The sequence below is a fragment of the Zonotrichia albicollis genome, chromosome 1 (assembly GCF_047830755.1).
Source record: "Zonotrichia albicollis isolate bZonAlb1 chromosome 1, bZonAlb1.hap1, whole genome shotgun sequence".
NCBI classification, from domain to species: Eukaryota; Metazoa; Chordata; class Aves; order Passeriformes; family Passerellidae; genus Zonotrichia; species Zonotrichia albicollis.
Window position 1 is genome coordinate 116,027,050 of NC_133819.1, and position 24,533 is coordinate 116,051,582.

Here is a 24,533-nt window from a genome sequence, read left to right on the forward strand (position 1 = left end):
CCCCATCCCTGGAAGCGTTCCAGGCCAGGCTGGATGGGGTTTTGCACAACCTGGTTTAGTGGAAAGTGTCCCTGCCCATGGCAGAAGGGTTGGTACAAAGCGATTTTGAGGTCCGCTCCAACCCAAATCATTCTGTGATTCTGCTCCCGTCACTACTCCAAAAACGCTTTGCTCACTTCTGTCCCCCACTCCCGGTTTTGCCAGATTTTGGCTGCTGCGTCTTTTATCGCGGACTTTCCTTGCGATGCCCTTTGCCTCGCTCCTCTTTGCCCCCGCTGACCCCCCCCAAGACGCCCGTACCCCTCGTGGGGCGGCACCAGCAGCGCAGGCCCCGCCTGGGGCGCCCTCCCGGCCGCAGCGGGGCGGGCGCGGGCGGCGGTTCCGGCGGAAGGCGGCGGCGCTCGGCCGGGCCCGGCGTGGGGAGCTTCCCGCAGCGATGGTGCAGGAGCCGAGCCCGGGGTTGGTGGCCGAGCTGCTGCTGCGAGCGGGGACGGCCGGCGCCATCCTGTGCCTCTGCTCCCGCGCCTTCGTCGAGTGAGTAGCGCCGAGCGTGCCCTTTCCCGGTGCCGAGGCCGGGGAGGTCCCGCTGGGGACGGGCGGGAAGGGCCGCGTTGCTGCGGCCAGGGGATGCGGGCGGAGAGGGGGTTTGCGGGGCTGTGCACTAAAGCACCTCGGTGTGTTTACCACTGGTGGGGGAAGCGGAAAAGGGTGAGAGGAGCCCTCAGACGCCGATCCCTGCGCCGGGGCTCAGCGCGCCCTGCCGCCCCTTTCGCGCTCCCCGTCCGCAGGGGAGCAGCCGGTTCCTCAAGGAGAGGAGGAGCAGAAAATTAAATTCCGGAGTGTACTGCGTAGTGCCGCGTTTTCTAAGCGTCGTTCCTACGGGCTTTCCCGCCAGGCTGTAATTAAAGTGTTGCCTTTTCCAGCTGTTGTTACTTTTTATTTGTCTCGCGTGTCTGGAGTCGCAGGGCAGCCCGTGTGGGAAGGGGCCTTGGGAAAGGTCCCTTGGTCCGGCCTTTCATGGGAGCGGAGCCTAGAAGAGGTTAAGTACCCCGTCAAGTATCATCTTGAAACGTCCAGTGGTGGGGATTTTATTGCATCCCTGGGGAGGTTTTTTCACTGAATGATTGCTTTTACTGAAAAAAAAATTGTTTCTATGGTGACTGTCTGTGTCTGTCTTTATTTTTACAGAGATCGAAAATTATATAAACTGGGATTAAAAGGATTTTATGTCAAAGATGACAATGACAGTACAGGTAAGCTAATACAATGTACTATGCAATGTGAAGTGCAGTCTCAAAATGAGTTATGTGTGGTTATTTAAGTTATTCCTACCTCTGTGTTGTTTTTCAGTACTTTTGCTCTGGGGACAGAAGTGAATAATAACTTAAAACTTACATAGCTTTCAGGTTACCATAATATTGATGTAGAAGTTTGTGTCAAACCAGGTGCTGTGCTTATTCCTTGTAGGAGCAATGGGGGGTAGGATGGTCAGGACAGACAGAGATAAGAGATTTCCAAAGCCAGGTCGTGGAACTTGGGGTTTATTGCAAAGGGCCTGGGTGCAGGGCCCTGCTTGGAGAGCTGCCAGCCACAGCCTGGAGCAAGCCCTAAAGAGGAGCCCTGAAAGAAAGAGAGAGCAAGAAGTAAAGAGAGAGGAAGAAAAAGTAAAAGAGGATAAAGTTCCCATTACAATACCATAAATATTCTATGCTAAATATTTAATTTTCATTAGCCAATCTAGTACAAGATACAAATCCCATAGCATTTACATACAGCCTATAAGAATCATTACATTTTAAACCCTAAAAACTACTCTTTAGACCCCTTCTAGGGGTCAAGCTAGTAGGGTCTGCTCTGACCCTTGGACCTGTCTGCAAGCAGAGGGTATTGCCTAATCAAAAGGGGATTACCTTCAGCCAGCCTTACCATTGTTTTCCCATTGTTCAGTAATTAAGGGATCTCAAAGCTTGCTTTCATTTCTATCTCACTTATAGTTTCCATATTGTCAAAATCTTTTGCCAGGCAATCATATTTATAAGGCTTTCCTGTTTCATCTTCCCCAGCAATTCCTATCCAGATAAATTTTACGTGCTCACATAATATTTACCTTGTGCATGGAACAGATTATGTCACACATCCCTGACCTGGTCTTAAATCATAATTTCAATTTAATTCAGTATTGATTGCATAATGGAGGGTCTGTGGATCCTAGATGTTTCTGTACTCAGTCTCTACCCCAGCCTAGGACATTAGCTGTTGCTAGTTAATCTGCTGAGCAAGAAGTAGAGAAGTGCAATAGCACTGATGGGGAAAATTATGATTCACATATATACAATGAATCATGTGAGGAGGACCAGAAAAGTAAGTCTCTCACTTGGTGTGCTCGTAATCTAGGAATTATCATGGTGTATAGTCTAACAAATTCAGCTTCATCTCCTGAATTCCTCAAGTTTGCATATCTTACCATAATTGTTTTGGTATCTTTTTTAATCATTGCTGTGTTGGTAGATCCAGCAGCATATCTTGATTTGAAAGGAAGTCTGTGCAGAAATAGAAGCTGATAAATAATAGCACAGATTAGATTGAGGCAATGTGAGAGTAATGAAAGAATAAGATTGTAAACTATGTTTTTGTACATGTATGAGTGATTTGTAGTGAGAATAATCAGTTAAAAATGGAAAAGTCTCATGTTATGTGATAATTTGGCAGTAAATGTATCCTAAACAACCAAACAAAAAACCTTGAATGTTTCAGTATTATCAGCTTAGTCAAGAGCTTTTGATTTCATAATTTCCATCCATATAGAACTCCTACTTTCTCAATAGTATTTGTAATTTTTTATACCTGTGTTTCTGCTTAACAATTTGATAGAAGTGCAAGCTTGCTGGGGAGGGCACAGTCAGGCAAAGCAAAGGTTGTGGAGGCTATGTGGGTACTGCTCAGCAGTAGCCAAAACATCAGTGTGCTGTCCACACTGCTTCAGCCACAAATCCCAAACACAGTGCCATAGAGACTGCTGTGGAGAACTTAACTCCTTTCCAGACAGACCCAGTCCAGTGCCTTGGCTGCTGAAGTTACATTTTGATTCCTACTGATAGTTATGCAGAAATTGAGCTGTTTATGAGGAAGATTTTTAAATGTGAAAGACAGCATGAGAGGCAGTTCTGCTATCTTTTTTTGTGTGCCGTGCTGTGGCATTGAGGTGTCAGAACCAGATTATATTCATGAATGTATCTTGTTAACAGGGGAAGAACAAGCATCTGAGGAGGAGAACCATTGTCCCAATGTGAGATTAAAGGTGGATACTAATCATGCCCTGGACCTGGAAGAAGTTGAATTAGACTCAGAAGCTGAGCTTATGAAGAGTATGGGATTGCCTCTTCAGTTTGGTGGGCAGTCAGCCCACAGGGACTTTGTGGTAAATCTTTACTTGCTTTATTTGTTTCTGTTTGTGTAGTTATTCCAGAGCTAGGGACATGCCTCCTCTCAGTTATTTCGGAGATGGCAGTTCATGGAAATGTATCTGAGCTGCCTTTAAGCTGCCTGCATTATTGCATCCTGGTAGGAGCACACAGCACTTTGGTCTGTCCAGCTTGTAAAGCCCCTTTGCCAGTTGGACTAAACAGGGTCAAGGCTGTGCTTTATGTGTCCATATCTATAGTGGTCTCGTGACTAGAAAGACCTGATTTAAAACAGCTGTGATAGAGCTGATGCTGCACATCAGGACAGCTAGTACACACCAGTCTGAGCATGTATTTTCACACTGTCTGCTTTAACCATTTAGCTTTTGATAGTGATGTAAACAGCTGTTTTTTCAAATCCCTCTTGCAGCTGGTAAAGCCAGGCTGTTCCAAAAGGCAGTAGTGAGGCATCGGTGCTTTGTTTCCCATAGGGAACATTTGGGCTTTAGAAGGGGCCAGAAGTTTTCCCAGATGATGAAAAGACAGTGCAATATTCACAGTGTCCACTTTATGGAATACAGACCTCCCTGACAGTGAGACAGAGCACTGCATGGTTCTGACCTAATTAATTTGTAAATAAATAGGAGAAACTTGTATGCAATTTTAATTGATAACTTGTAAAACACCACACAGGCATCCAACTTCAAGTCCAAAGCATGTAAACAATTTGTGTTGCTGTGTAGTAATATGCAAATAAGTTGAATGAGAAAATAATGCATTTTTTATTATGTGTATGATAACATGAGGGATGTGGATGAAAGATCAGTGCCAGTTCTTCAGTTTTAACTTCTGTATAGTGCACCTTACATTTTTGTCAGTGTAACAGAACTAAGGATTGCAGCTCTTGGGGCATACATTCACAGTCCTTTGTCCATGTGAGTTTTATCATCACAGGAAGCCCCTCTGAAACAAGTGGAGTTGTAATTGGTGAAACCAACAAGTTACCTTAGTGTTCCTTTCAGGAACAGGTTTCTGTCTCTGTTCCACCAGATAACTGTAGTAGCTGAGTTTCTTTTATCGAGTGAAATTATTGTACTGCACAAATGAATGGGCAGGAGGTTGTTGTTTCCTTGTTTCCTATTTCTGTTAGCCAACTTGGAGATTATTATGGGATGGAAAAGATATTACTCCCCTCTTTTGGGTCACTCTCTTCAAGACAAACAGAGATTCAGCTGCAGGATTTATAGAGTTTTTGAGTACAGAATTTTTTTTGTGTGTGTACAGCATCCAAAATAGCAAGTATTTAACAATCTATGAGGTTGAGCATTATGTTTGCTATCCTAATAAGACACTAAACAGTGTTTACTGATTGGGCAGATACCAGGTAAAAGTAAGGGTCAGCCTCCACAACTGCATAAAACAAAACCTTGATGTTACCAGGACAGTATTTTGCTGTTGAGCTCAACCTTGTCACCCTTCAATTCCTGGCCAACTTCTTTTAGGATTTTATAGTGTTTCATGTTGATGACTTTCCTTCTGAATCTTTGAGCTGCTCATGACTTCCCACTCAGCAGCCTCACTTCTGTCTATCATTCTGCTTTTTTGTGTATGTGTGTTTCTACAGCTCTTCCTCACACCTTGCTCAGAAGTGCCAGTTGAGGTTATGTAGCAGGGCCCTGGCAGACCCAGGAAGTCTACAGCTTTTTGGGGAGAAAGCTTAACAGCAGGGTTGCCCTGAGAGAGAGGGTTCCAATGGAAACAGAAATGTGACTAGAGAGAGGACAAGATTGTATATGTGTTGTGGACTTCTAACTTTTCCATTATTTTTTAGGTAACAGAAAATTATAGAAAGAAAAATAATGTGAAGATTATGAAAAAGAAAAAGAAGAAGAAAAAAGAGTTACAGCAAAAGCATGAGGATAAAATGGGGCAGGAGTGCCAGGACAAAGCTTGTGGTGGTTGTACCCAGTCCATTTCTGATGAGCTGGCTCTAGCTACAGAGCAGTGTGAGATGAGCAGCAAACCTCAGGCTGTGATTGAAGAGAACTGTGAAAGTTCAGAAAGCCTTGCAAGTGAGGCTTTACCCAGTGAACTTAAGGAAAAATGGGAGAAGTACTGGAACGAGTACGGAGAAGGCCTTCTTTGGCAAAGTTGGTTGGAAAAGCACCAAGAGGTGTCATCATCTGAGGGCATCACAGCCTCTGAGCCTTGGAGTAGTCCTGATACTAAGGAGGAATGGGAGCAGCATTATAGTGAACTGTACTGGTATTATTGGGAACAGTTTCAGTACTGGACAAGTCAAGGATGGACTACTGAGAGTTCACATGGTGACAAGGTGGAAATTAATGGAATTACACAGGAGACTGATTTTTCAGGAGAAATGGGCTTGGCTAGCCCGGGACCTGAGCACAGTGAAGTGCTGAGCTTGGAGCTGTCTCCCTCCAACACCAGAAGTGCAGAAAGACTCCCTTCGAGTGCTGATCCCCACAGTGAAATAATTTCTGGGATTTGTGGTTTAAATCTGAATTTGGAGGAAGTGGAGCAGAGCAGTGCTGCTCTAACAGTAGCCCACAAAGATCCTGAAGAACAGAGTTCATCTGACAGTGGAAGCCAGAAGGAGCCCTGTGATGGAGGAAGCAGAAAAAGGAGATCATCTTGTGAAAATAAGAGTGTTAGCCAGTCAGGTAATACAAAATCAGATAAAGTTGATTATCAGAATTCTCTAGGTAGTTGTATGTAAGAAACAAGGGCATGTCTGTAGTATTTTTAAAAAGTCAATTAGATATTTTGTGGAATGATTACATACTCGATTCCTTTTTCTTCCCTCTGCTTCTTTGGATGATTTCTCCTCTCTAACCTGTATATTGAATGTGTTCTTAAGCCAGAAATGGTTTTAACAGAACATGTAATTCATAAATCTTCAAATGTACTGCAGATATTGGTGAGAGATCACTGTTAGTGCATATTTAATTATCTTAGTCTTGATACTGCAGCTGAGACTTAAGTCTGCTGCTAGTGACTTTCTAAGAGAGGAAGAAGCAGATGTGGTCCCAGCTTGGTGCTACAGTAGAGCAGGAATAGGACAGATGAAAAGATCTCCTTTTGAAAAAGAAATGAGAAGACTGTTTAAATCTTCCCTTTCTAAATCTGTGTGACTATCTTTGCATAGCTAATGAGATGGAAAACAAATTTTACACACAAGGTGAAACTGTTTCAAATTTTGTATCTTACAGACATTTTATTTTTCATGGAGAGATGAGATAATTTGAAGTTGGTCCTTCATAAGATAGTTAGCACTGCAGTGTAATACTGGAAGCTTTATTAGTATGTTGTTCCTCAGACAAAGACAAGTAAAGATGTGTGTTTGGCACACACTAACTAGCTGTAGCTGCAGGGGTACTTTGGGGACAGGAAGGTAAGGAATTGATTTATGCAGAAGGAGAATGTGATGTATCTTTTTTTAGGTGTGCAGGAGTCATGTAGCTCAAATTCAAGTGAAAAAAAGCACTTGCTGCTTCATGACCAAGATGAAGATGAGGATGAAGAGCCTCCTGAATACAAATGTGTCAAAGTCAAGAGAAGGCAAGTCATGAAATTTACATGAGCTTTTGTCTCATGCAGTCCAGCTCCAGGAGCCTTCTGATTTATACTAACTATACCTTTGATTGAGGATATGAGTTAAAATGTCAGTACAAAGCCACATAGTCTTCCATCACTGCTTATTGCTTTGCCTCACAACATGCAGTGGATGTTTCCTCTCTTCCAGTGCTTTATGAAAACAGTGTATGGCCTTGATGACTGTACAGGGTGATTGTGCTGTTCTTGTGCCACTGGAGTATACAAAATTGTTAAATTGCATAGGGCAGCTTGCTTGTTTAGGTCTAATTAATATAGGCAATACCAGAACAACAGTAATTCATCTGTATTGTTTAACTGCATTGAATGCTGCCAGTAAAATGCTCAGAGCTATGTCAGTCATAAAAGGAGCAGTATCTGCCTTGTCATAGTTTTTTTTCTTTCTTCTCTAAAAATATATAGTTTCAAAGATGGTGAGATGGCTCTTCTTCTCTAATAAATTTGCAGACTCAAATGTGAAGGAGTGGGTGGAATTTTTACCTGCTAATCACATAGCTTTGGTTTCATTCTAGTGTTTTGCTGTTCCCACAGCAAATATAGATATTAATATATGTATTAGATAATAGATAGATATCTGTATTTGATTAGATATAGAAATAGATTAAAAATTTGCTGTGGGAACAGCAAATATAGATTAATATCTATATTTGCTGTTCCCACAGCAAATATAGATATTAATAATACAGATAATAATATAGGTAACATGATAGATGATGAAGGTAATCTGGAAATAGGGTGAGCAAACAGTCTTCATCATGTAGGGTTTGCCATTAAGTATTTTAAGAGGTCATTCAGAATACTTGGAATATTATAACCCCAGTAGAAGGGCATATGTTCATAGAATTGGGTAAATAAAAACAAACCAACCCAAAAATTCATGCACAAGAATAGAGTGGTATTATTTTCTTGGTTTGGTTTCAGCAGTGTGTGGAGGAACTTACTTGAAACCCACATTTAAATGTTTTCAGTTTGCAAGATTTTTAGCAGTATAGCTGTAAAATGATTGGTTTCTTCACAGTAAGTAACTTTATCATCTGTGTTTTTTCCTAGCCATGAGCTGGACATGGATGAGAACCCAGTGGAAGATCCTGAGGAAACCTGCTCTGTGCTGGGTTTCAAGTGTGGCACAGGACAAAAGTAATTATAGCTTTTCATAGCATGTCAATCCTCTTGTTATTATGGAAATAGACCATTCATCTCCATTTCCTTTTTGTTAAACTTCTGAAACTGAGTTCCAGGGTTAGTCTCTGGGAGTCATTTATACAACTGAAAGTACCTTCCATGTTACACTTATGTGTAGCAGTTAAGGTACTTTCAGTTGTATAAATGTTAAGTGGGTACTTAAATCAGAGCACAAAGGCTCTGACAATAAATGGTCCTCTCAGTTTGGAGTCCTGTGGGCTGAGATCATGATTTTTAGCTGTTTCATATTGGAATGAAGTTCCTTTATACTAGTGAAATACCGTCATACTAGTAAAGTATTGCCAGGTGTTGGCCAGTGAAATTTTTTTTAGGTTTTTTTTTTTTTTTTAATTGCATTTGCTAGAAGATAAAAACAGCTGGTTTGGAAGTTCTTGACAGCCACCAAAAAGATCTGTTATTCTTCTACTCAAGATTTTTTTTCATTTCTTATTCTTCAGGCTGGCCTGGGAAATTGTTTTCATCTAAAGTTATATAACTACTAGATAACTAGAATATAACTACTATATAACTAGAAAAAAATCTAAAACTAATTAGGTTAAACATTTTCAAATAAAAATTTTTAACATTTTCATGAAGGTACGATGTTTTGCAGCTACACCCAGTGACCTATTTTAAATGGAGCAATAAGAAAATACTTAAGTCTAAGTCATTTTTTGTAAACATCAACATTCATGTTAAAGCTTCTAAACTGGAAATTAACCACCTAAGTCCTTATGTATGTATCTATCTGTCTATTTTCAGGTATGGTGGAATTCCAGATTTCACCCACCGAAGTGTGCAGTACTTGGAGAAAAAAGCAAAACTCAAGTCCAAATTCTTGGATCTGCGTAAGCCAAGGAAGAGCAAAAACACACACATCTTCTTTACAGAGGAGTCTGAAATGACATGCAAAAAAAGCAAAACTTTGAGGAAGGTATGTTTAGTTATGAACACTGTTGTAGTTCTTAGATTTATCTGTTACCTTAGCTGTTGTTGTATTTTGAAAATGAAAAAGAGAATACTAATTGCCCAGAGTAGATGGCATTTTTAAATGTCAGTCCACTACTCCTTTTTTCTTTTTTTGCTTGTTTTCTCCCCTTCCTTTCTGCCTCCCACCAATAGTGAAGAGTATTTAGATTAGGATGACTATGGAAAGGCATTGGTAGACCTGTCAAGAGGAATTTGAGATTAAATGGCCAAGCTATGTGAAAGTTATTCCTAACATCTGGGTGCACATAGCTTTAGAGGTGTGTGTAGGTTTCTGTTGTTACTAGAAGTATGTTTGATTGTAAATTGCATGTGAAGCCAGTTGTTAATGCTGGCATTTCAGCAGCAACAGAAAATCTTTGTGTAGATTAGTGTATTTCATGGAACTACATGTTTTTAGTAATTTTGAAAGGGTTTTGCTTATACCTCTATCTGCATTTATTTTCATCTATAACTTTATGGGGTTTTTTTAAACTCAGAAATTGCTAAGAAGTAGAAACATTTGTTCACTGGAGATTTTAATGAGTTAAGTTGTTCTGAAACTCTGAGGGCACAGATTTTGTTATTTCACCTTCTTCTGGGATGCTTGACATTCCCCAAAACCAAAGTGCAAAGCACTGTTTTCTGGTGGTGGTGATGCCATATGTGTTTTATTGAGCTCCAGTCACATTGCTATAATTTTTGATTCATTTTGTACCTGGGGCCAATATAGTTTGAGGGCAACTTTAATTATGTGAAGGAAAAAAAAGTTATGAATTTCCTCAGACTTCCAGGTAAGGAACTGCTCCAGGTCTAGAGCCACTCAGAGCAACAATAATGTAAAAAGGAGCATCTGCATGTGCCTTTGAGGAGTTTGGAGTGGTGTCTGTGCCTTGGTTAGGAGCTTATGTCGAACTCTCTGCTGTGCAGCAGAACCATTTACCACCTGCAGCATTTGGTACATCTTGAAGGTGAGGCAACAATGTGTGAAGGTAATTTTACCTGTTTATGCTAAAAAAACTCTTCTCTGAGAGGCAGAGTTACCTCTGAATGCAGATTAGAGAAAGATAGTTGTGAAGTAGTAGTCTTGGTCACCTGGGCTGTGGCAAGTGTGACTATTTAGCTATTACACGAGAATTATTTAGTGTATTTATCAGTTGATCTTTTTGTTGGTTGTTTGGTTGGTTGGTTGGTTTTTTGTTTCTCTTTTGGGGGTAGCTGACATCTATTTCCCAAAGGCAACTTCTTTCCCAATTTTTTTAAAAGGGAGCATGGTTAAGGATTACTTGAATGTTTTGAGTCTGGATATTTTACTGTTTTCAAAATACACATGGTAGAGAGTGCCTGCAGTGGCAGGTGCTTTTGAACTATAAAGCTTTTAAGCTATGCTCTGGATTACAGATCATTATCTGATCATCTGTGATATTTGACAATTGCAGGTGGAAATGTTCCTGAAGCAGGTCAGTAAAGCTGAGGAGGAAGACACGTCCCAGACAGGCACCCCTCAGGGTAAAGCAGAGGCATCGTCTGCGAGCAGCAGCAACTCAGAGGGTCAGGAGGGCATTGCTGCCACATGCAGTGCGACGCTGGATGCTGAAATCCAGGAGCCACCCTCTCCCAGTGCAGCCTGCACAGAGCCTGGAGGGAGTAAGCTTGAGGGGGAGGCGCAGGACGCTGCAGTGAGTGGCTCCGATGAGCTGGGGACAGGGAGGCCTGAGCCTGGCGGCGGGCGGCAGCTTGTCCCTCTGGATATTCCTGATTATCTCCAGCCGGAGACAGAGGACATCAGCCAAGGTAAATCAGTTTCCTGCAAACTGATGAAATGAATTGGCAGTGGACTTGATACTGCCTTCTCAAGCAACTGTGTCGTGCAGTACTTACTTATTTTGTTAATTCAATGGGACTCATTATGTCTAAGGAGTAACGAAAGCAATTGAGAGTTGTGCTAGTGGAATTAGCTTATTTCTGGAATGCCAGAATCCCAGGTCTTATCTTTAATGGTGACAGTATTTCTTTATAGGTGAACAGTCATTGTTTATCCTTGACATGATCTAACAAGTTTGCAATTTGTACCTTTTTTACCCTCTGCAAGTATGAGGGTTATTAAACCTCAGGTAGCTGCACAGACCATGAAGTTTTGGGTTCAAATGCACATTGCTGAGCTCTAGGGAACGCACTTTGCTATTTAACATGAAACAAAGGAAAGCAGGATTATTCAGGTTTTTACATATAATTTAATCCTTCCTACAGTAGTTCAGTTATGTTAGATTCCTACTGCAAACCTCTTGTCTAGATTGGTGTTAATTCATTACTGATAAAAGGGCATTAAACTGGTCTCTGATCCACTTGTTTGCTCATTACATAGAGTTTATTGTCTCCAGTTGAAGATTCAGGCTCTTAAATAATGGGTGAACAGTGAGGATTTTTAGGACTGTGGCTAATCCCTTGAAATACAGGATGCTATTTTTTAATTTAAAGCCTCTAATCTTCATAATCTGGCAAACAGTAATAAAGAACATTTAGCAGTGTTTTTAAATCTTAACACTCACCTACCAATTACGTTTCCTAGCCTACAAGAACAGTGACTGTTAACTTTTGTAGTGTCTTCCAGCTGTGGATGAAAACATTACTGCAAAGAAGAAGGAGACAAAAAGAAGGAGGAGGAAGAAAAATGCACAGAGAACTATACCTCCTGAGATTGCTGCTGATCCAGAGCTCGTCAAGTACTGGGCACAACGCTACCGGCTCTTCTCCCGGTTTGATGAGGGAATTAAACTAGACAGAGGTGGGTTCAGTACTGAGTGTGCTGACTTGGTGATATATCTGAGGATCTATCAAAATCTGTGGTCCTTCTTGCAGTTTATTACTAATTTTCTTAAAAGAAGAGTACTACTGAGTGTGTCTTTGCACCCATGGATAAATTCCTTCCCCACACCCCCCAGCAGGCAGGTACCAGGCAGTCTTGGACTTCAGAAATGTTTATTGTGTGGCACATCCCTGTCTGCATTAGTGCTTGTATTTGCTGAAGATCTTGCTAGACCCAAATTATACTTTGTCAGGACTTGTTCAGAAACTCAGTGATATTTTTCTACTTCTATATTTTATAAAATAATTTTGTGAAACTTCCAAGCAATGCTGATGGATCTATTTTCATTCTGTTTTGTTCTGACTTGCAGCAGTCACTTGCAAAGCGACTTTTTTCCATGTTTGCTTACAAAACACTTCAAATCATAAATTAATAGGTAAAGGAGGAATTAGGATTACCAGGTATTTTTTGTTGGTTGGGTTTGTAAGCCTTCAGTTTCTAATGCTTTCCCTCTTAAAGTTGCAGATTAATTGGCAGACTAGACATGGTGACAAAGAAAATAAAATGGTGGATAAGAGAATATATTTCTGGTTTAATTTCTTACAGAGCATCTGCACAATATATAAAGCTTTTCATAGCTGTGCTTGTGGACTTCTCCTTGATAAACCAGAATGCTTAGCACCAAGGTCAACAAAGCATGTATTGAGATTGAGGCATATCGGTTTCCTTCAGTGAGACTTTGTTTGCTTAGCAAATCTCTGGGCTGAGCAGAGTTTATCATCTTCAAAGCCGGTATTTCCTGGTGGAATGCACTAAGCCAAAATTCTTGGGATTAACGCTAAACTTTCAGTTTTATGTGGGGCTTGGTTGTTTGTTTTTAAATTAGGTGACCTTGAAATAAGAGGTGAAAATACATTTCTTCCCCTTCCTCTGCAGAGGGCTGGTTTTCTGTTACTCCTGAGAAAATAGCTGAGCATATTGCTGTCCGTGTCAGTGAGTCATTCAACTGCGACATCATAGTGGATGCGTTCTGTGGGGTTGGAGGAAATGCTATCCAGTTTGCACTGACCTCAAAAAGAGGTAAGTAGGTGTTGTAAACAGTGCATTAGTTTTGTTTCTTCAGTCTTTTTTCTGACACTATTCAGGTATGTGCTCTGTTTGTAGATTTATTTTCTTTTTCGGTGCTTCTGTAGCAACAGCAGCTGTTTCACTTCATCAGACTCACAATATGACCTCTCTGTTTTCAAAAAGGACCAATAAATCTGCTTTTCTATTTTAAGTCAGAGTCAGATTTGTGTTGTACTAGTCAACACTATTTTTGTGTGGCATAAAATCTGGTCTGTTGGATACTGTGGAGATCACTGGTAAAAGTGGACTTCTGTCAAAGCTGCTGCTGTTCCCAATTCTTACTTGAAGTCTGTGTACTCAAAAAAAACAGGCTCTATGTGAGCAGTACTTAAAGCACTGAATGGAATCACATGCTGATTCTGCAGAACCAAGTGCACAAAAATGATAATAACTTCATGTTAGTCTAATGCCTGCTAATGATATTGTAGTGAAATGTTGAGAGTATTTCCTGTATAAATACTTCCTGCTAGATACTCATACCAATTCATCTATCATCAATGTTTGAGCGAGACAAATGGTAGTTTCTACTGCATTAAATTTGGCACGATATGATCCCATCTATGCATCTCACTTTGCTTTTTGTATTTCCTGCCTCAATTTTAATTTCTGATATTATGTACTGGCCTTGTATCATCCATCTCTCTTGGGCTGTGTTGGTTGGGGCTTTTTAAACTTGATTTTCAGAAGTAAGGGGCCAGCCACAGATGAATGTTTTTCTTTAACAAAGAAGACTGACTTTCTGATGGACACCATTGAAGTTGTCCATGCCAAACCCGAGGCAAGAAGGACTTGCTCTCTTAGGCAGTGCCATGTCCTTGATCCTTGCGTGGGGCTGGCACAGCAGCGGTGTCTGACCGCGGTGCCCCGCCCCTGCTCGGGCGCCGTTCCCGGTTCCCGTTAATCCCAGCGTTTGCCGTCTCTCGCGGGCAGTGATCGCCATCGACATTGATCCCGAGAAGCTGCGGCTGGCGCGGCACAACGCGGAGGTGTACGGCGTGGCCGAGCACATCGACTTCCTGTGCGGCGACTTCATGGCGCTGGCGGCCGGCCTGCGCGCCGACGTGGTGTTCCTCAGCCCGCCCTGGGGGGGGCCCGACTACGCCACTGCCGACATCTTCGACATCCAAACCATGATCTGCCCGGATGGATATCCTTTCCAGGCTTGCCTTGTGCTGGCCTTCTCCCTTTCCTCTCCTCCCTCTCCTCCCGTGGGGTTTGCATGCCCAGTTGGCTGACTGTGGATGACACAGTCGGCAGCTGGAGTTCCAGATGCAAACCATTTGTTTAGTCCTCTTTGCCACCTAAATTTAAATATTTTTATTTCTTATTAGCAAATAAAACAGTAATGAGGTTTTCCTGAAGGCAAAAAATCCATTAGTGAATTGAGTAGCTCTCAACTTAAAACATTAATTCAGCAGTTTTAACTCCTTTATATTATTTTAGTAAAATACCCCATAGCAATCAAATAGCCATGTGGTGTGTGTATATATATGCATATATATGTATAGAGATAATAACTAATGGTGTGAACTATGACCTTGTCATTAATTCCACTTTTTAATTGATTCACGAAGGGGATATCTTATTTAAAATACCTTACTAAAACTGTTCTCAGTCATAGCACCTGCCTGTGACTTGGGAAATCACAGAAGAGTGCAAGCAAAATATTAACTCTTTGAATTAATATATAGAATTTCTTACTAGCTTGTTAAAAGTGATACTGAGCACTCATTCATCTGGGCACGTATTAACATAATAGTTTCATCATATATGAATTGTGGGGTTTCGTTTGTCACAGAATAATCTTAATTTGTTCCCTTTTTTGCTAAGATGTAACCAAATTTGTAAGAAAATGCATGTGTGAGAGATTTCACAAAGTGGGTTAAAAAACAATTGTAAGCCAAATATGGTAGCTACAAACTACATTCAAATTTGTCAAATACTTCTTTGTAGTTCAGACAAATTTTCATGAAAAGTGAGTGTTGAGGGTTTTTTCTACTTTTAGGGCACTAATGGTGAAATAGAGTTTCTGCATTTCAGAAGAGAAGCCTACCCACACACTCAAAAGATTAGCTACAATTTAATTGCATAATAGCTGAAATTGAGACATACTTTCAAAATGAATCAATATAAAGAAACTTTTCCTTCCCCATTCTTATTTTTTTCCTTTACTGGCTTCTACATTTGAAATTTTCAGGCTCTCCAAGAAGATCACCAACAATATTGTGTATTTTCTGCCTCGGAATGCTGATATTAACCAGGTGTGTTACTGGATGAGGTCTTGGTGAATTAATAAAATGCTCAACTGACTTAAACATTAGTATTATAAATGCAAACATAAGACTTTTAAGTCTGTTCAGCTGAATGTGGGTTATATGGTGTTTTTAAATTTGACCCTTGTGTTAAGTGATTTCTGTGTTTGCAGTACTTTTGGTATATTTAGAAATGGGAGTATAAGATTATTTCCATTGTTTTGACACTGGTTATTCTTAAAGCGTTATTCTAAAGAATGGCGTTTCTTGTAAAAGTTTCAAAGCCAATTGCCAGGTACATACATCATTATAAAAATATCAAAAATTATATTTTAACTAGCTCTCAGTATCTGATAAGTTGGTTAGTTGGTGAGTCTCAGACTTCATGGCTGTCAGTTTATGAAGGAGTTGCAGGAAATCGCAGCCTGCAGTCACTACTCTCAAGGATGGTTCTGTTGGTGTCCACACAAGTGTGTGGTTCCATATAGGGTGCTTGCATTGAAGGGATGTGTGATAAACACAGAATTCGTGGCACTAATGTGGGTTTTTTTGTATTAGAGATTTTTGGTAGAAGTTTGGGGTTTTTTTAACCAGTTACATGACTAACAATTCCCCTGAGTGTCTGGTTTAGGTTCCTCTGTGTATTTTCTATGTTAATTGTCTTGTAGCTTTTTGGAAAGAAGGAAGCAGTTCTCACCTGCAAGATGCCACAGGACTTCCCAGGACTTTTTCCTGCTTTTCCAAAAACTGCTTCTGACTCAGAGTAGGCAGGGCATCAAGCCATAGGGTGGCTTGTGGAATTGTTGCTGGCAAGCAGCTGGCTCAAGAAAAAGGCTGAAATTCACATGGCCTAAGTATTAGCAGACTCTAAGCCCGTGCTGTGCACAGAACCATTGCTTTGGCAGGTGATGATTCAATTCCTTTTTGCATTTCAGGCTGGTGAAATGTCAAAGTGGCTTATGAATCTTTGAATAGGGACCTTAATTTTAGAAAGAGTTTCTCTAATTTTATCGCATCTTAACACTGCCTTTTGTCAAATATTTAATTCCCATGATGAAGAGTGACCTTAGAGAGTTTTCTGCTCTACTCATGAGCACTTTGTACATGGCTTTCTAAATGGCCAAAGGCATCTACATTTCACTTCTGTTTCCACAAAAGCATGCAGGAATATTCCCCCCAGGCCTGTACCTTTTCCTTCAGAAGAGCTGAGCTCTTCTGGTTGATTGAGCCAGGTGTCCTGACATCTCTATATCTTGGTACAGTTGGCTCTGAATGATGTTGATTACATCCATGGGTTTGGTTTAACACAGATAGCTGCAGAGTAACCACTGTTGCTCAAAAACATGGGTCAGTTGTTAAAAGTTCATGACTGAGGCCCTGGGTTCAGTTCAGTTCAGTGTTGCAGGCTATGGGCTACTCTCAGGAAGGGTAATCAGCTCCTTATGCCTTTCTTTAGAAATAGTGCCAGTATAAGAACAAAAAAAAAAACCCAAAACGTTGATGATCTGAGAGGGGGAAAGAGAATGTTAATCAAGCCCACTGTTTAAGGAAGTGTCTTAATCCTGTGTGGACAAAAGTGTATCAAACGTTCCAAACGTGACCTTTGTGAATACTCTGGTCCACAGAAGACTGTTGTAGGTTTGACTACCAAAATCTCCAGCTGTATTTAAAAATGAATTTTTTGGATTTACTGCCACTACACTTCTAGGGCTGTGAATTTCCAGCAAAATAAAAATTTTGAAAAATAAAAAAATAAAAAAAAAATTGAAAAAAAAAGCCCAAAAGTTAGAAGCAACCTTGCAATAAAATTACTGTTTAACCATTAGTTAAGATGATTCAAATTTAGTGGAAGATATACAATTTTATGGAAAATAGCTATCAGATCACTGTTAGATAGCAAACATAAAATAGGGATATAGGGACCCTGCTGATGGAGTGAAAGCAGGGTGATAGCTGACTTTGATCTTGCTGTTTCAGAGGTGTTCATTGCCTTATTGGTGGACAAGATATCCAGCCTTGTTCCACATGACTTAATTGCAAAAACAGCAGTTACTACTTCTGCTGAGACAGCCACGTTGGTGTGGAGTTGGTCTTGTTGAGAGAAATGGGGTTCTTTGACTTCCCTTTAAAAATCAACAGAGTTTAGGTCTCAGAGAAGTGAACTTTTGTACTTCTACCTCAAGAGGGAGCAGCGAACCAGTGCAAGATGGTTGGCTGATTTACAAGAAATATAAAAACATTTCCTTGAATTGCATCAAGTCTCCTTGTTTACAAGCATGTTAGAAAATTTATAATGTGTGCAAGTTTGTTTTTAGGTTGAATTAATCTTTAACAATATTCTTCCTAGCTAGGAACAGTCAGGAATAATAAGTATGTGTGTACGCATACATTGAAAAATATGTATATTTATTAATGCCTGTTATGTGGTTCATAAATGTAATTTATGAAGTGTTTATGAATCTGTGCTCTGCCTCATTGGGCAGAGTGAGACGTGTGTACTCACCTCTGGGAAATGAAGTCATTCCAGGTAGTCTAATCTCTTTCACAAACTCTTTTCTGTACCAGATAATGCTTCTGCATGTTAAGATTTGCAGCAAATAGGGAGGAATCTGCAATTTGTTGCTGTAGGGCCTTCTTGCTAATGGTGGAATCTGTTCTTTTCATCCCATTGTAGAAGTTAGCATTGGTCCCTCACTGGTGGTCACAGTGTTGTCAGGATGCACGATGGCTCCCCCCAATAAACTGGTGAGCCTGAAATGTTGGTGACCATGGTCTGTTGTGAGACAGATAACCACATCAGCATCTTTAGCAGCCTAGCCAGATTTGGGAAATGGAGTAATGGGGAATTGGGAGTTCCTTGCTTATCCTGCTTGTGCTTGGTTAGTGGCTCAGGTACTGGATTGTGCCTTAGTGATGATTTCAAATGTCACCCTGCTTTGAAGACACAGATACTGCTGTTTGTGGTAGCTATGTCTCACAATTTTGTCAAATTGTGCTGTTGTTGGAGCTTTTGCTGTCCTAAAGGTTGGTGTCTCAGACCTGGCTTATATTTCAAATACTGTCAGAATATAGGAATGGCTTTTTGTTTCTTGTCTAGTGTAGAGTGGTTCTGTGAACCTAGAATTAAGCAAAGTGTTCTGGACCTTGATGGTCCTACAAAACATACACATTATGTTGGTACTTTTCTTTTTTTTTCTTGTCTTTTTTCCTACATCATCTCCATCAATCACTTTGAGAAAATCTGCAGTTAGACACTGAGGCCTTGTTCTGTCTGCAGTATACTGCCTGGATGAAAAAATGTGTTTTGGTGTTGCTGTGTTTCTGTTTGTGAAGGTCCAGTTGTTAAAAATGACTGCTCAATGAAGGGAGAGTGAAGATGAGTAAAACCCATTTATTTATTTGAATTCTCTCTTTAAGCTGTGATATTTTAAAATGGAGCCTAGCCAAATTGTTCTTGCCAAGCAGAGTCATCTTTGTTTAGGAGTAAATAGAACAGTGAGCAAAGCAGGGAGTGAGAGGCCAGGAAATGAACAGAAGTTGATTTGATAGTATTTTTAAGATGCTTAGGTATTAGGGGATTTGGCAGGTAAAATACCGTGGGTTGATGTGTTTTGGAGGCTGATAATTTCTAAGTGAATGTAATTGCATACACTTCAGCTGTGACTATTGTGTTAATAACAACAGCTTTTAAGCAGCCCACTTGAAACTCATGTGTGTTCTCTGTCCTTGATAAAAGCCAGAATTTACCCACGGCATACACCAAGCCAGAGTGATACTTCTGAACTTCAATCTTCCTGAAGCTTATAGTGCTTGCATACTGAATTGTAATTGCCTACACTAAGTAAGAAAAAAATAAATAAATGTCTGGACTATTAAAGGGTGACAGCACCACTGTGATGGTGTCATTATTCACATGCATACCTGTACATTTTCAAAAATGCTGCCTGAAAGCATTTTATTTTATTGTGTTCAGTGTAAAGAATACTTATTTTCTTCTTTTTCAAGTGGGTTGGGTTTTGTTCCCCCTTAGCTTTTAGGTTGGATACAGGGGGAAGGGATTCTTCATTTTAGTAGAGTTCTATAAAATTAATTGATTCACAGAGTCCTTGTGTGACTCCATATCAAGTCAAAAAGCTTGTACTTGTCATACCCAAGAAAAATTTCTAGGAGGGGAGAAAAAATATAAATTTTTAGTCCACAGTTATATTAGTTGGTGACTGGAACAGATGGGAAGTTACTTTACTAAAAGAGTTTCAGTATGACTAAAAAAATGTAAAAAACCCCAAGACCAGTAGGAAAACCTTCAAGATCAAAAGTACACTTGAAGAATGTAAGGGAAGTTTGCACCTCAAGCAACTCGTGCTCCCGAAATAATCTTCTGTGTTTGTTTCCTCTTTCATATTTTAATCTTTTCTGATGTCTCCTTTTTCAAACCTGTTGGCTGCTTTTTTGATGTGTTTTGGCTGTGGACTCTTTTTAGCAGTAGTCACTGAACTGAAAGATGAAGGTGAGAGGGATGCAGGGAGGTGTTAAATGGAGCTGCAACCTTTACTTCTGCCTAGGGAGAGCAAAGGAAGCAATGTCTGTCCACCCAGGTAATGTGGGTTTGGACTAAAGAATAAACCAGGGTAAGGAGAGTTGCCAGCAGGGAATCATTGTTTGTACACAAGAAAGTGCAAAATAAAGACATTTTGGAGTAGTCAAGTTTTTTAAAAGTATTTCTGTATTCACCATTGTAGTGCACTGCAAAAACAGATGTTTGTCGATATCTCTAAAAATAGCTGAGCACCTTTGTTTTTCTCAAAGCATCGTTCCTCAATCTGCTGCTATTTTTAGAGGGTGTCCCTCTGCCAGGCCAGACCCTTCTGAAGCTTGGTGTGTGGCAGCCTTCCGTCACTACACTTGTCAGGGTTCACTGAGCCCTGCTGAGGAAAACTTGGCAACTCCTACGTAATTAAATTTGCAACCTCCAGCAATTTACAACTAAGCATTGTCACAGAGGATTTGCATTTCTCTCCTCTGAATATTGGGTGGGTTAAAGAGCATACAGTACCAGATCTGTCCCAGCAGAGCTTATTCCCGCGTGTTTATTTAAATTTTTTTTCACCTTTGGTTTTATCAAATACCTTTAGTCGTTGTTTGAAATTAATCATAATTATCCTGGGTTTAACACTTAGACACCAGACACAACATATGTAAATTTTCAGCTGTCCCTTGGTAGACACCACCCATCAGTGTAGGGGCATCTTGTTTTACTTGGCCTTCTAAGAGAAATGTTTAGTAAATACTAGTGTTTAATATCAATTTGTTAGTCATACTTAGATATGCTAGTGACACAAACCATGCCCAGAAAGCAGGAGTGCATAACCCCCAGACACTAATTTCTGTATTCTTATACTGACTAATCCAATTAATATTTTAGAATACTTAAGAGACATCAACTATAAAGTGCACAGCCTCTTGATGCTTTTTGGAAGGGACATTCCAGCTTCTGTTTGTAAAAAATTAAAAGTTAACATCTTCCTAGAAAAACTATGGATCAACCCACAATGCTTTGTGGATTTCAAGTAGGAACAGATAAGTTGTAAAATTAACATTCCTGATCACTTGCCAGTTTTAGATTCTTGTGCTATTTATAAGTCAGCCAGCCTGTGGTTTTTTACTTAAGTGGCAGGTTCCTCTCTGACAAGAACGCCGAGCGTTTTTTCCTATCACCAGAAGTTGAAGGATGAAGAAACTGCTCACACTTTTTGTCTAAAAAAACAAAAAAAAAAAAAAGGAGAAAATCAAAACAGAAAAGTAAATGCTTGATTTAGATAAGTGTGGCAGTTTTCTGGACAGGTCAATAAAGGTTCAAAGAGTAGTTTAAATTAATCTGTTATTTTCTCTTGATAGTAGGCTGGTTTTTTACTCATTATAAAATAGAGGAAGTTCAGTGTGTTTATATTTAAACCTGCACTACAGAGTTAAGTCTCAAGGGGCTTTAGAAGTGTTAATAACACAGCTTGAATTCAAAGTTTCAACTGCTAACATCACCTTGGCTTAAAGATCAGTTAAAATCTACGGTAGGCCCTGATAACTCTGCCTGGGAAGTTTCCCTGCATGGGGAACTACAGAAATAATTTTCCTGCAGCAGCCTGGGAAAACGGCAGAATGGAGCAGAACTGGCTGTGAAGATGGACCCCCCCACTGGACAGGTTTTCAGGATACAAAGTGGAGGGGAAAAAGCAGACCATGTTCAGTTTTGGTGTTTGTCCTTCTGACTGTGCAGTCTCTCCTGATGAGGAGTTGATGGCCTGTAAGCTGTTATCCCTCAGGGTCGTGCTGAATAGGAACAGGAGAGGGGAGAGTACTGCCTGCTCCAGTCCAAAATGCAAAGTCCTCTGTGAAATGGTGTGTCTGTAAACATTAAGCATTAAAGGTGTGCACTGGGCTCAGTCCAACAGAGCATGAATGGTGAAATTCTCACTCCAGTGATCAAAAACACAAAGCTGGGGCCAGTGCTGTGTGACAGGCTCCCCCAGCCTGCAGAGGCACTGCTGCTCCAGCCTTGCCCTCAGCACTGCCTGCATCTCCAGTGAATACAACAGCTTTCTCTTTAGCTGCAATAGCAACAACAATTAACTGTGACCTTTTTTTGTGAGTTTCTCTGTGTGTTTAGGCCTTGGTTTTGTTTTTGTTCCCTTCCACCCTGCCACTCTTCAGTGCAACCTTTATGCTTACTAATTCTAATTACTAAAATTGGTTTTACTCTTCCCCCAAAATTTGGGATGTGGCATCTTTCAAGCACAGCTTATAGGTTGCATTTTGCTACATTGGCATCTCTCAAATGCCAAGTACCATGCAAACCAGAGGAGTATCTCTTGCCTCAGCACAAGCATGTCAACTTAGGAGTGTTTCTCTTTGGCTCTGAAATCCTCTCGTTTTCGTGATTTGGGTAAGGAGCGTTTTTCAGTCACAAGCCACAAACTGCTTCTGTGAGTAAAAGGAGACATAAAAAGAGGATCAGAGGCATTAGCTGCCAAGGAACATTTTCCACCAGCATTAACAGAGCAGATATAGTTTTTTTCTGGTTGTTTGTGCATTAGAAGGTTTGGGGTTTTGCCTCTTTTCCTGTACATTGATTGGTTTATTTTTTGTTCTTTGTTTTTCAGGTGGCTTCCTTAGCAGGGCCAGGAGGGAAAGTTGAAATAGAACAAAATTTTCTCAATTTCAAACTGAAGACAATAACAGCTTATTTTGGTGATCTAATAAGGCATGACATCTCCTGAACTCCATGTGGATTCTTCCAAACCCATCCTCCCTAACTGCTGCCTTGCTTAAGCTTTTGTACAGCTGGCTGGTCAAAAATTACTTAAAGCCATTTTCCACTTTAATTTCACTTTACAGAAATTTGTTCTGTTGTACTGTCAATAAATGTTTTATAATAATTTTGACAAAACTTTAAATGTAGAAAAGCTGTGAATGTATGAAGAAAGTTCTTTATAAAATGCAGTCTTTCAAGGTTCAAGCCCAACCCATGGAAGTGGGGTTCGGGATTTCTTTAACTCTTACATGTGCTACTTCTGTGCTTGCTCTGGTTTTGAGCCCCCAGAGGGTCAAGAAAAATAGCCTGGAAGTCACAGGAGCTGCTGTCTGTGCTTGAGAAGCATCCGAAAATCAGGTGAAACTAGAGGGTCAGGTACACCACAAGAGGTTAACCCCAGTCCACCTCTCTCGCTCCCTGCTCTCTGAGAAACCTTTTCAGGTTTTCTTTGCAGGATGGAGGTTCACATGTTAATTCTAGTGAGTGCTCTGACTTGTGGCAGCTCAAAGAGAGTGCTGGGTGTGTTTGTGTCTGGAGGTGGGACTCTACCCTCTGGGTATTGTAATTTTATTTTGTTTTCTTTTTTATCTCCCTGCCATTCCTCTTCATTGCAAAGATATTTTGAAGAAACCTTCTGCCTGGAGGTTTGTATCAGTAAGCAGAGGGGTTTCTGTCCCCCTTCTTTTCCAGGCCTTTAGAATCCTCACACAGGCTTCAGGGCAGAAATAAGCCAGCTTTTCCTGATGAGGGCTTTCTGTTTGGAGAGGAAGAGTGGCCTTTGTGGAGAGGAAGAGTGGCCTTTGTGCAGTTCTCCAAGTAGAAGAGGAGGCAGGTGAGAAAGGCCTAGGGCATGGCTATGGTGCTCTCACTGAAATATTCTTACATTATGTCCCCAAGCTCAATTTTGAGTTGTTTTTGAGGTAAGAGTGTAGGAATAATAATTTCTAAGATAAATTAATGCTGCTTCTCCTCTGCTTTGAGTGCAGCAGAATGCTGAAGGCAGCAGAAGCTAAGCACTAAACCATGCATTAGTGCTATCCAAGAAAACAAGAGTAACTGTAGAATAACCAAATAAGAGGATCTATTTTCCCCATTAAAGAATGAAATCCAACTCTTCAAAATAGTTGAAGAGACCAAAGTGTTTGTGTGTTTATGGATTGTTATGACTCAGTGTGAGTTTGCAGTACAGTAAAATAGCCCTTGGGAAACAGTTGTTTTCTAGCTTTGCTGTCTTTCCAGATCCAGACAAATGCTAAACTTTTACTGTTACATTCGTGCTTCATGGAAGGTATTTCATGAAGATACTTCGGCTAATTTGGATCACTGCACTTTGCCACAGTGCTACAGCAAGGAAGAAGTCTTGTGCTGGCTCAGCATCAGTGTTTAAAGGGAATTATTAAGGAAATAATATTTCTTAGAAGTTTCCTATTATGTCGTAGGGGAATTTGGCAAGAGTGCTAATACTACAGGAGCTCTAATCCTACTGTGGCAGTGGCATGTGAATGTAATAATGCTGTTAGACTTCCACTACAAGCTACAAACAAAAATCCAAGTCCATGAGGCTGAATGAAGAATAGATTCATTTATATTGTGTATGGCACAATATAAATGTGTACAGTACTCTGTACACTAAAATTTTACTATATTTGGCTCATTGCTGCTTGTAGAAATAGCCTTGTCTCATTACTTGGTCCTCTTTTTCTCCTTAAGGAGATGCGTGAGAAGCATTTTGAGATATTGCTGATGCTACTCCTGTAAAAGGAAGCTCTGACAATGAAATGCCTGTGAATTTACTTCTGTCTTCTGGAAAGTAGTTAGATTTTGTTCAGTGCCCAGTATACAACGTATGGAAGCTA

General features: G+C 40.5%; 1 protein-coding gene across 1 annotated transcript; it reads left to right on the forward strand.

Moving 5' to 3' along the window:
- The first annotated feature begins 334 nt into the window (after nt 1–334).
- On the forward strand, nt 335–22,812 carry TGS1 (trimethylguanosine synthase 1). Its single transcript, XM_005479306.4, has 13 exons — nt 335–534; nt 1,189–1,253; nt 3,246–3,418; nt 5,233–6,085; nt 6,866–6,983; nt 8,088–8,174; nt 8,982–9,153; nt 10,625–10,979; nt 11,797–11,970; nt 12,928–13,071; nt 14,050–14,266; nt 15,302–15,380; nt 22,526–22,812. Exons 1-13 carry the CDS (start codon nt 437–439, stop codon nt 22,640–22,642), a joined length of 2,652 nt encoding a protein of 883 aa, XP_005479363.2. The 5' UTR covers nt 335–436; the 3' UTR covers nt 22,643–22,812.
- The last annotated feature ends 1,721 nt before the right edge of the window (nt 22,813–24,533 follow it).

What these genes read in the sequence shown, in the direction of transcription:
- TGS1 (XM_005479306.4), top strand. Translation starts at nt 437, where the DNA reads ATGGTGCAGGAGCCGAGCCCGGGGTTGGTGGCCGAGCTGCTGCTGCGA. An exon ending in CAGCCCACAGGGACTTTGTG is followed by an intron (nt 3,419 to 5,232) that starts GTAAATCTTTAC and finishes ATTATTTTTTAG; the next exon opens with GTAACAGAAAATTATAGAAA. An exon ending in AAGTGTGGCACAGGACAAAA is followed by an intron (nt 8,175 to 8,981) that starts GTAATTATAGCT and finishes GTCTATTTTCAG; the next exon opens with GTATGGTGGAATTCCAGATT.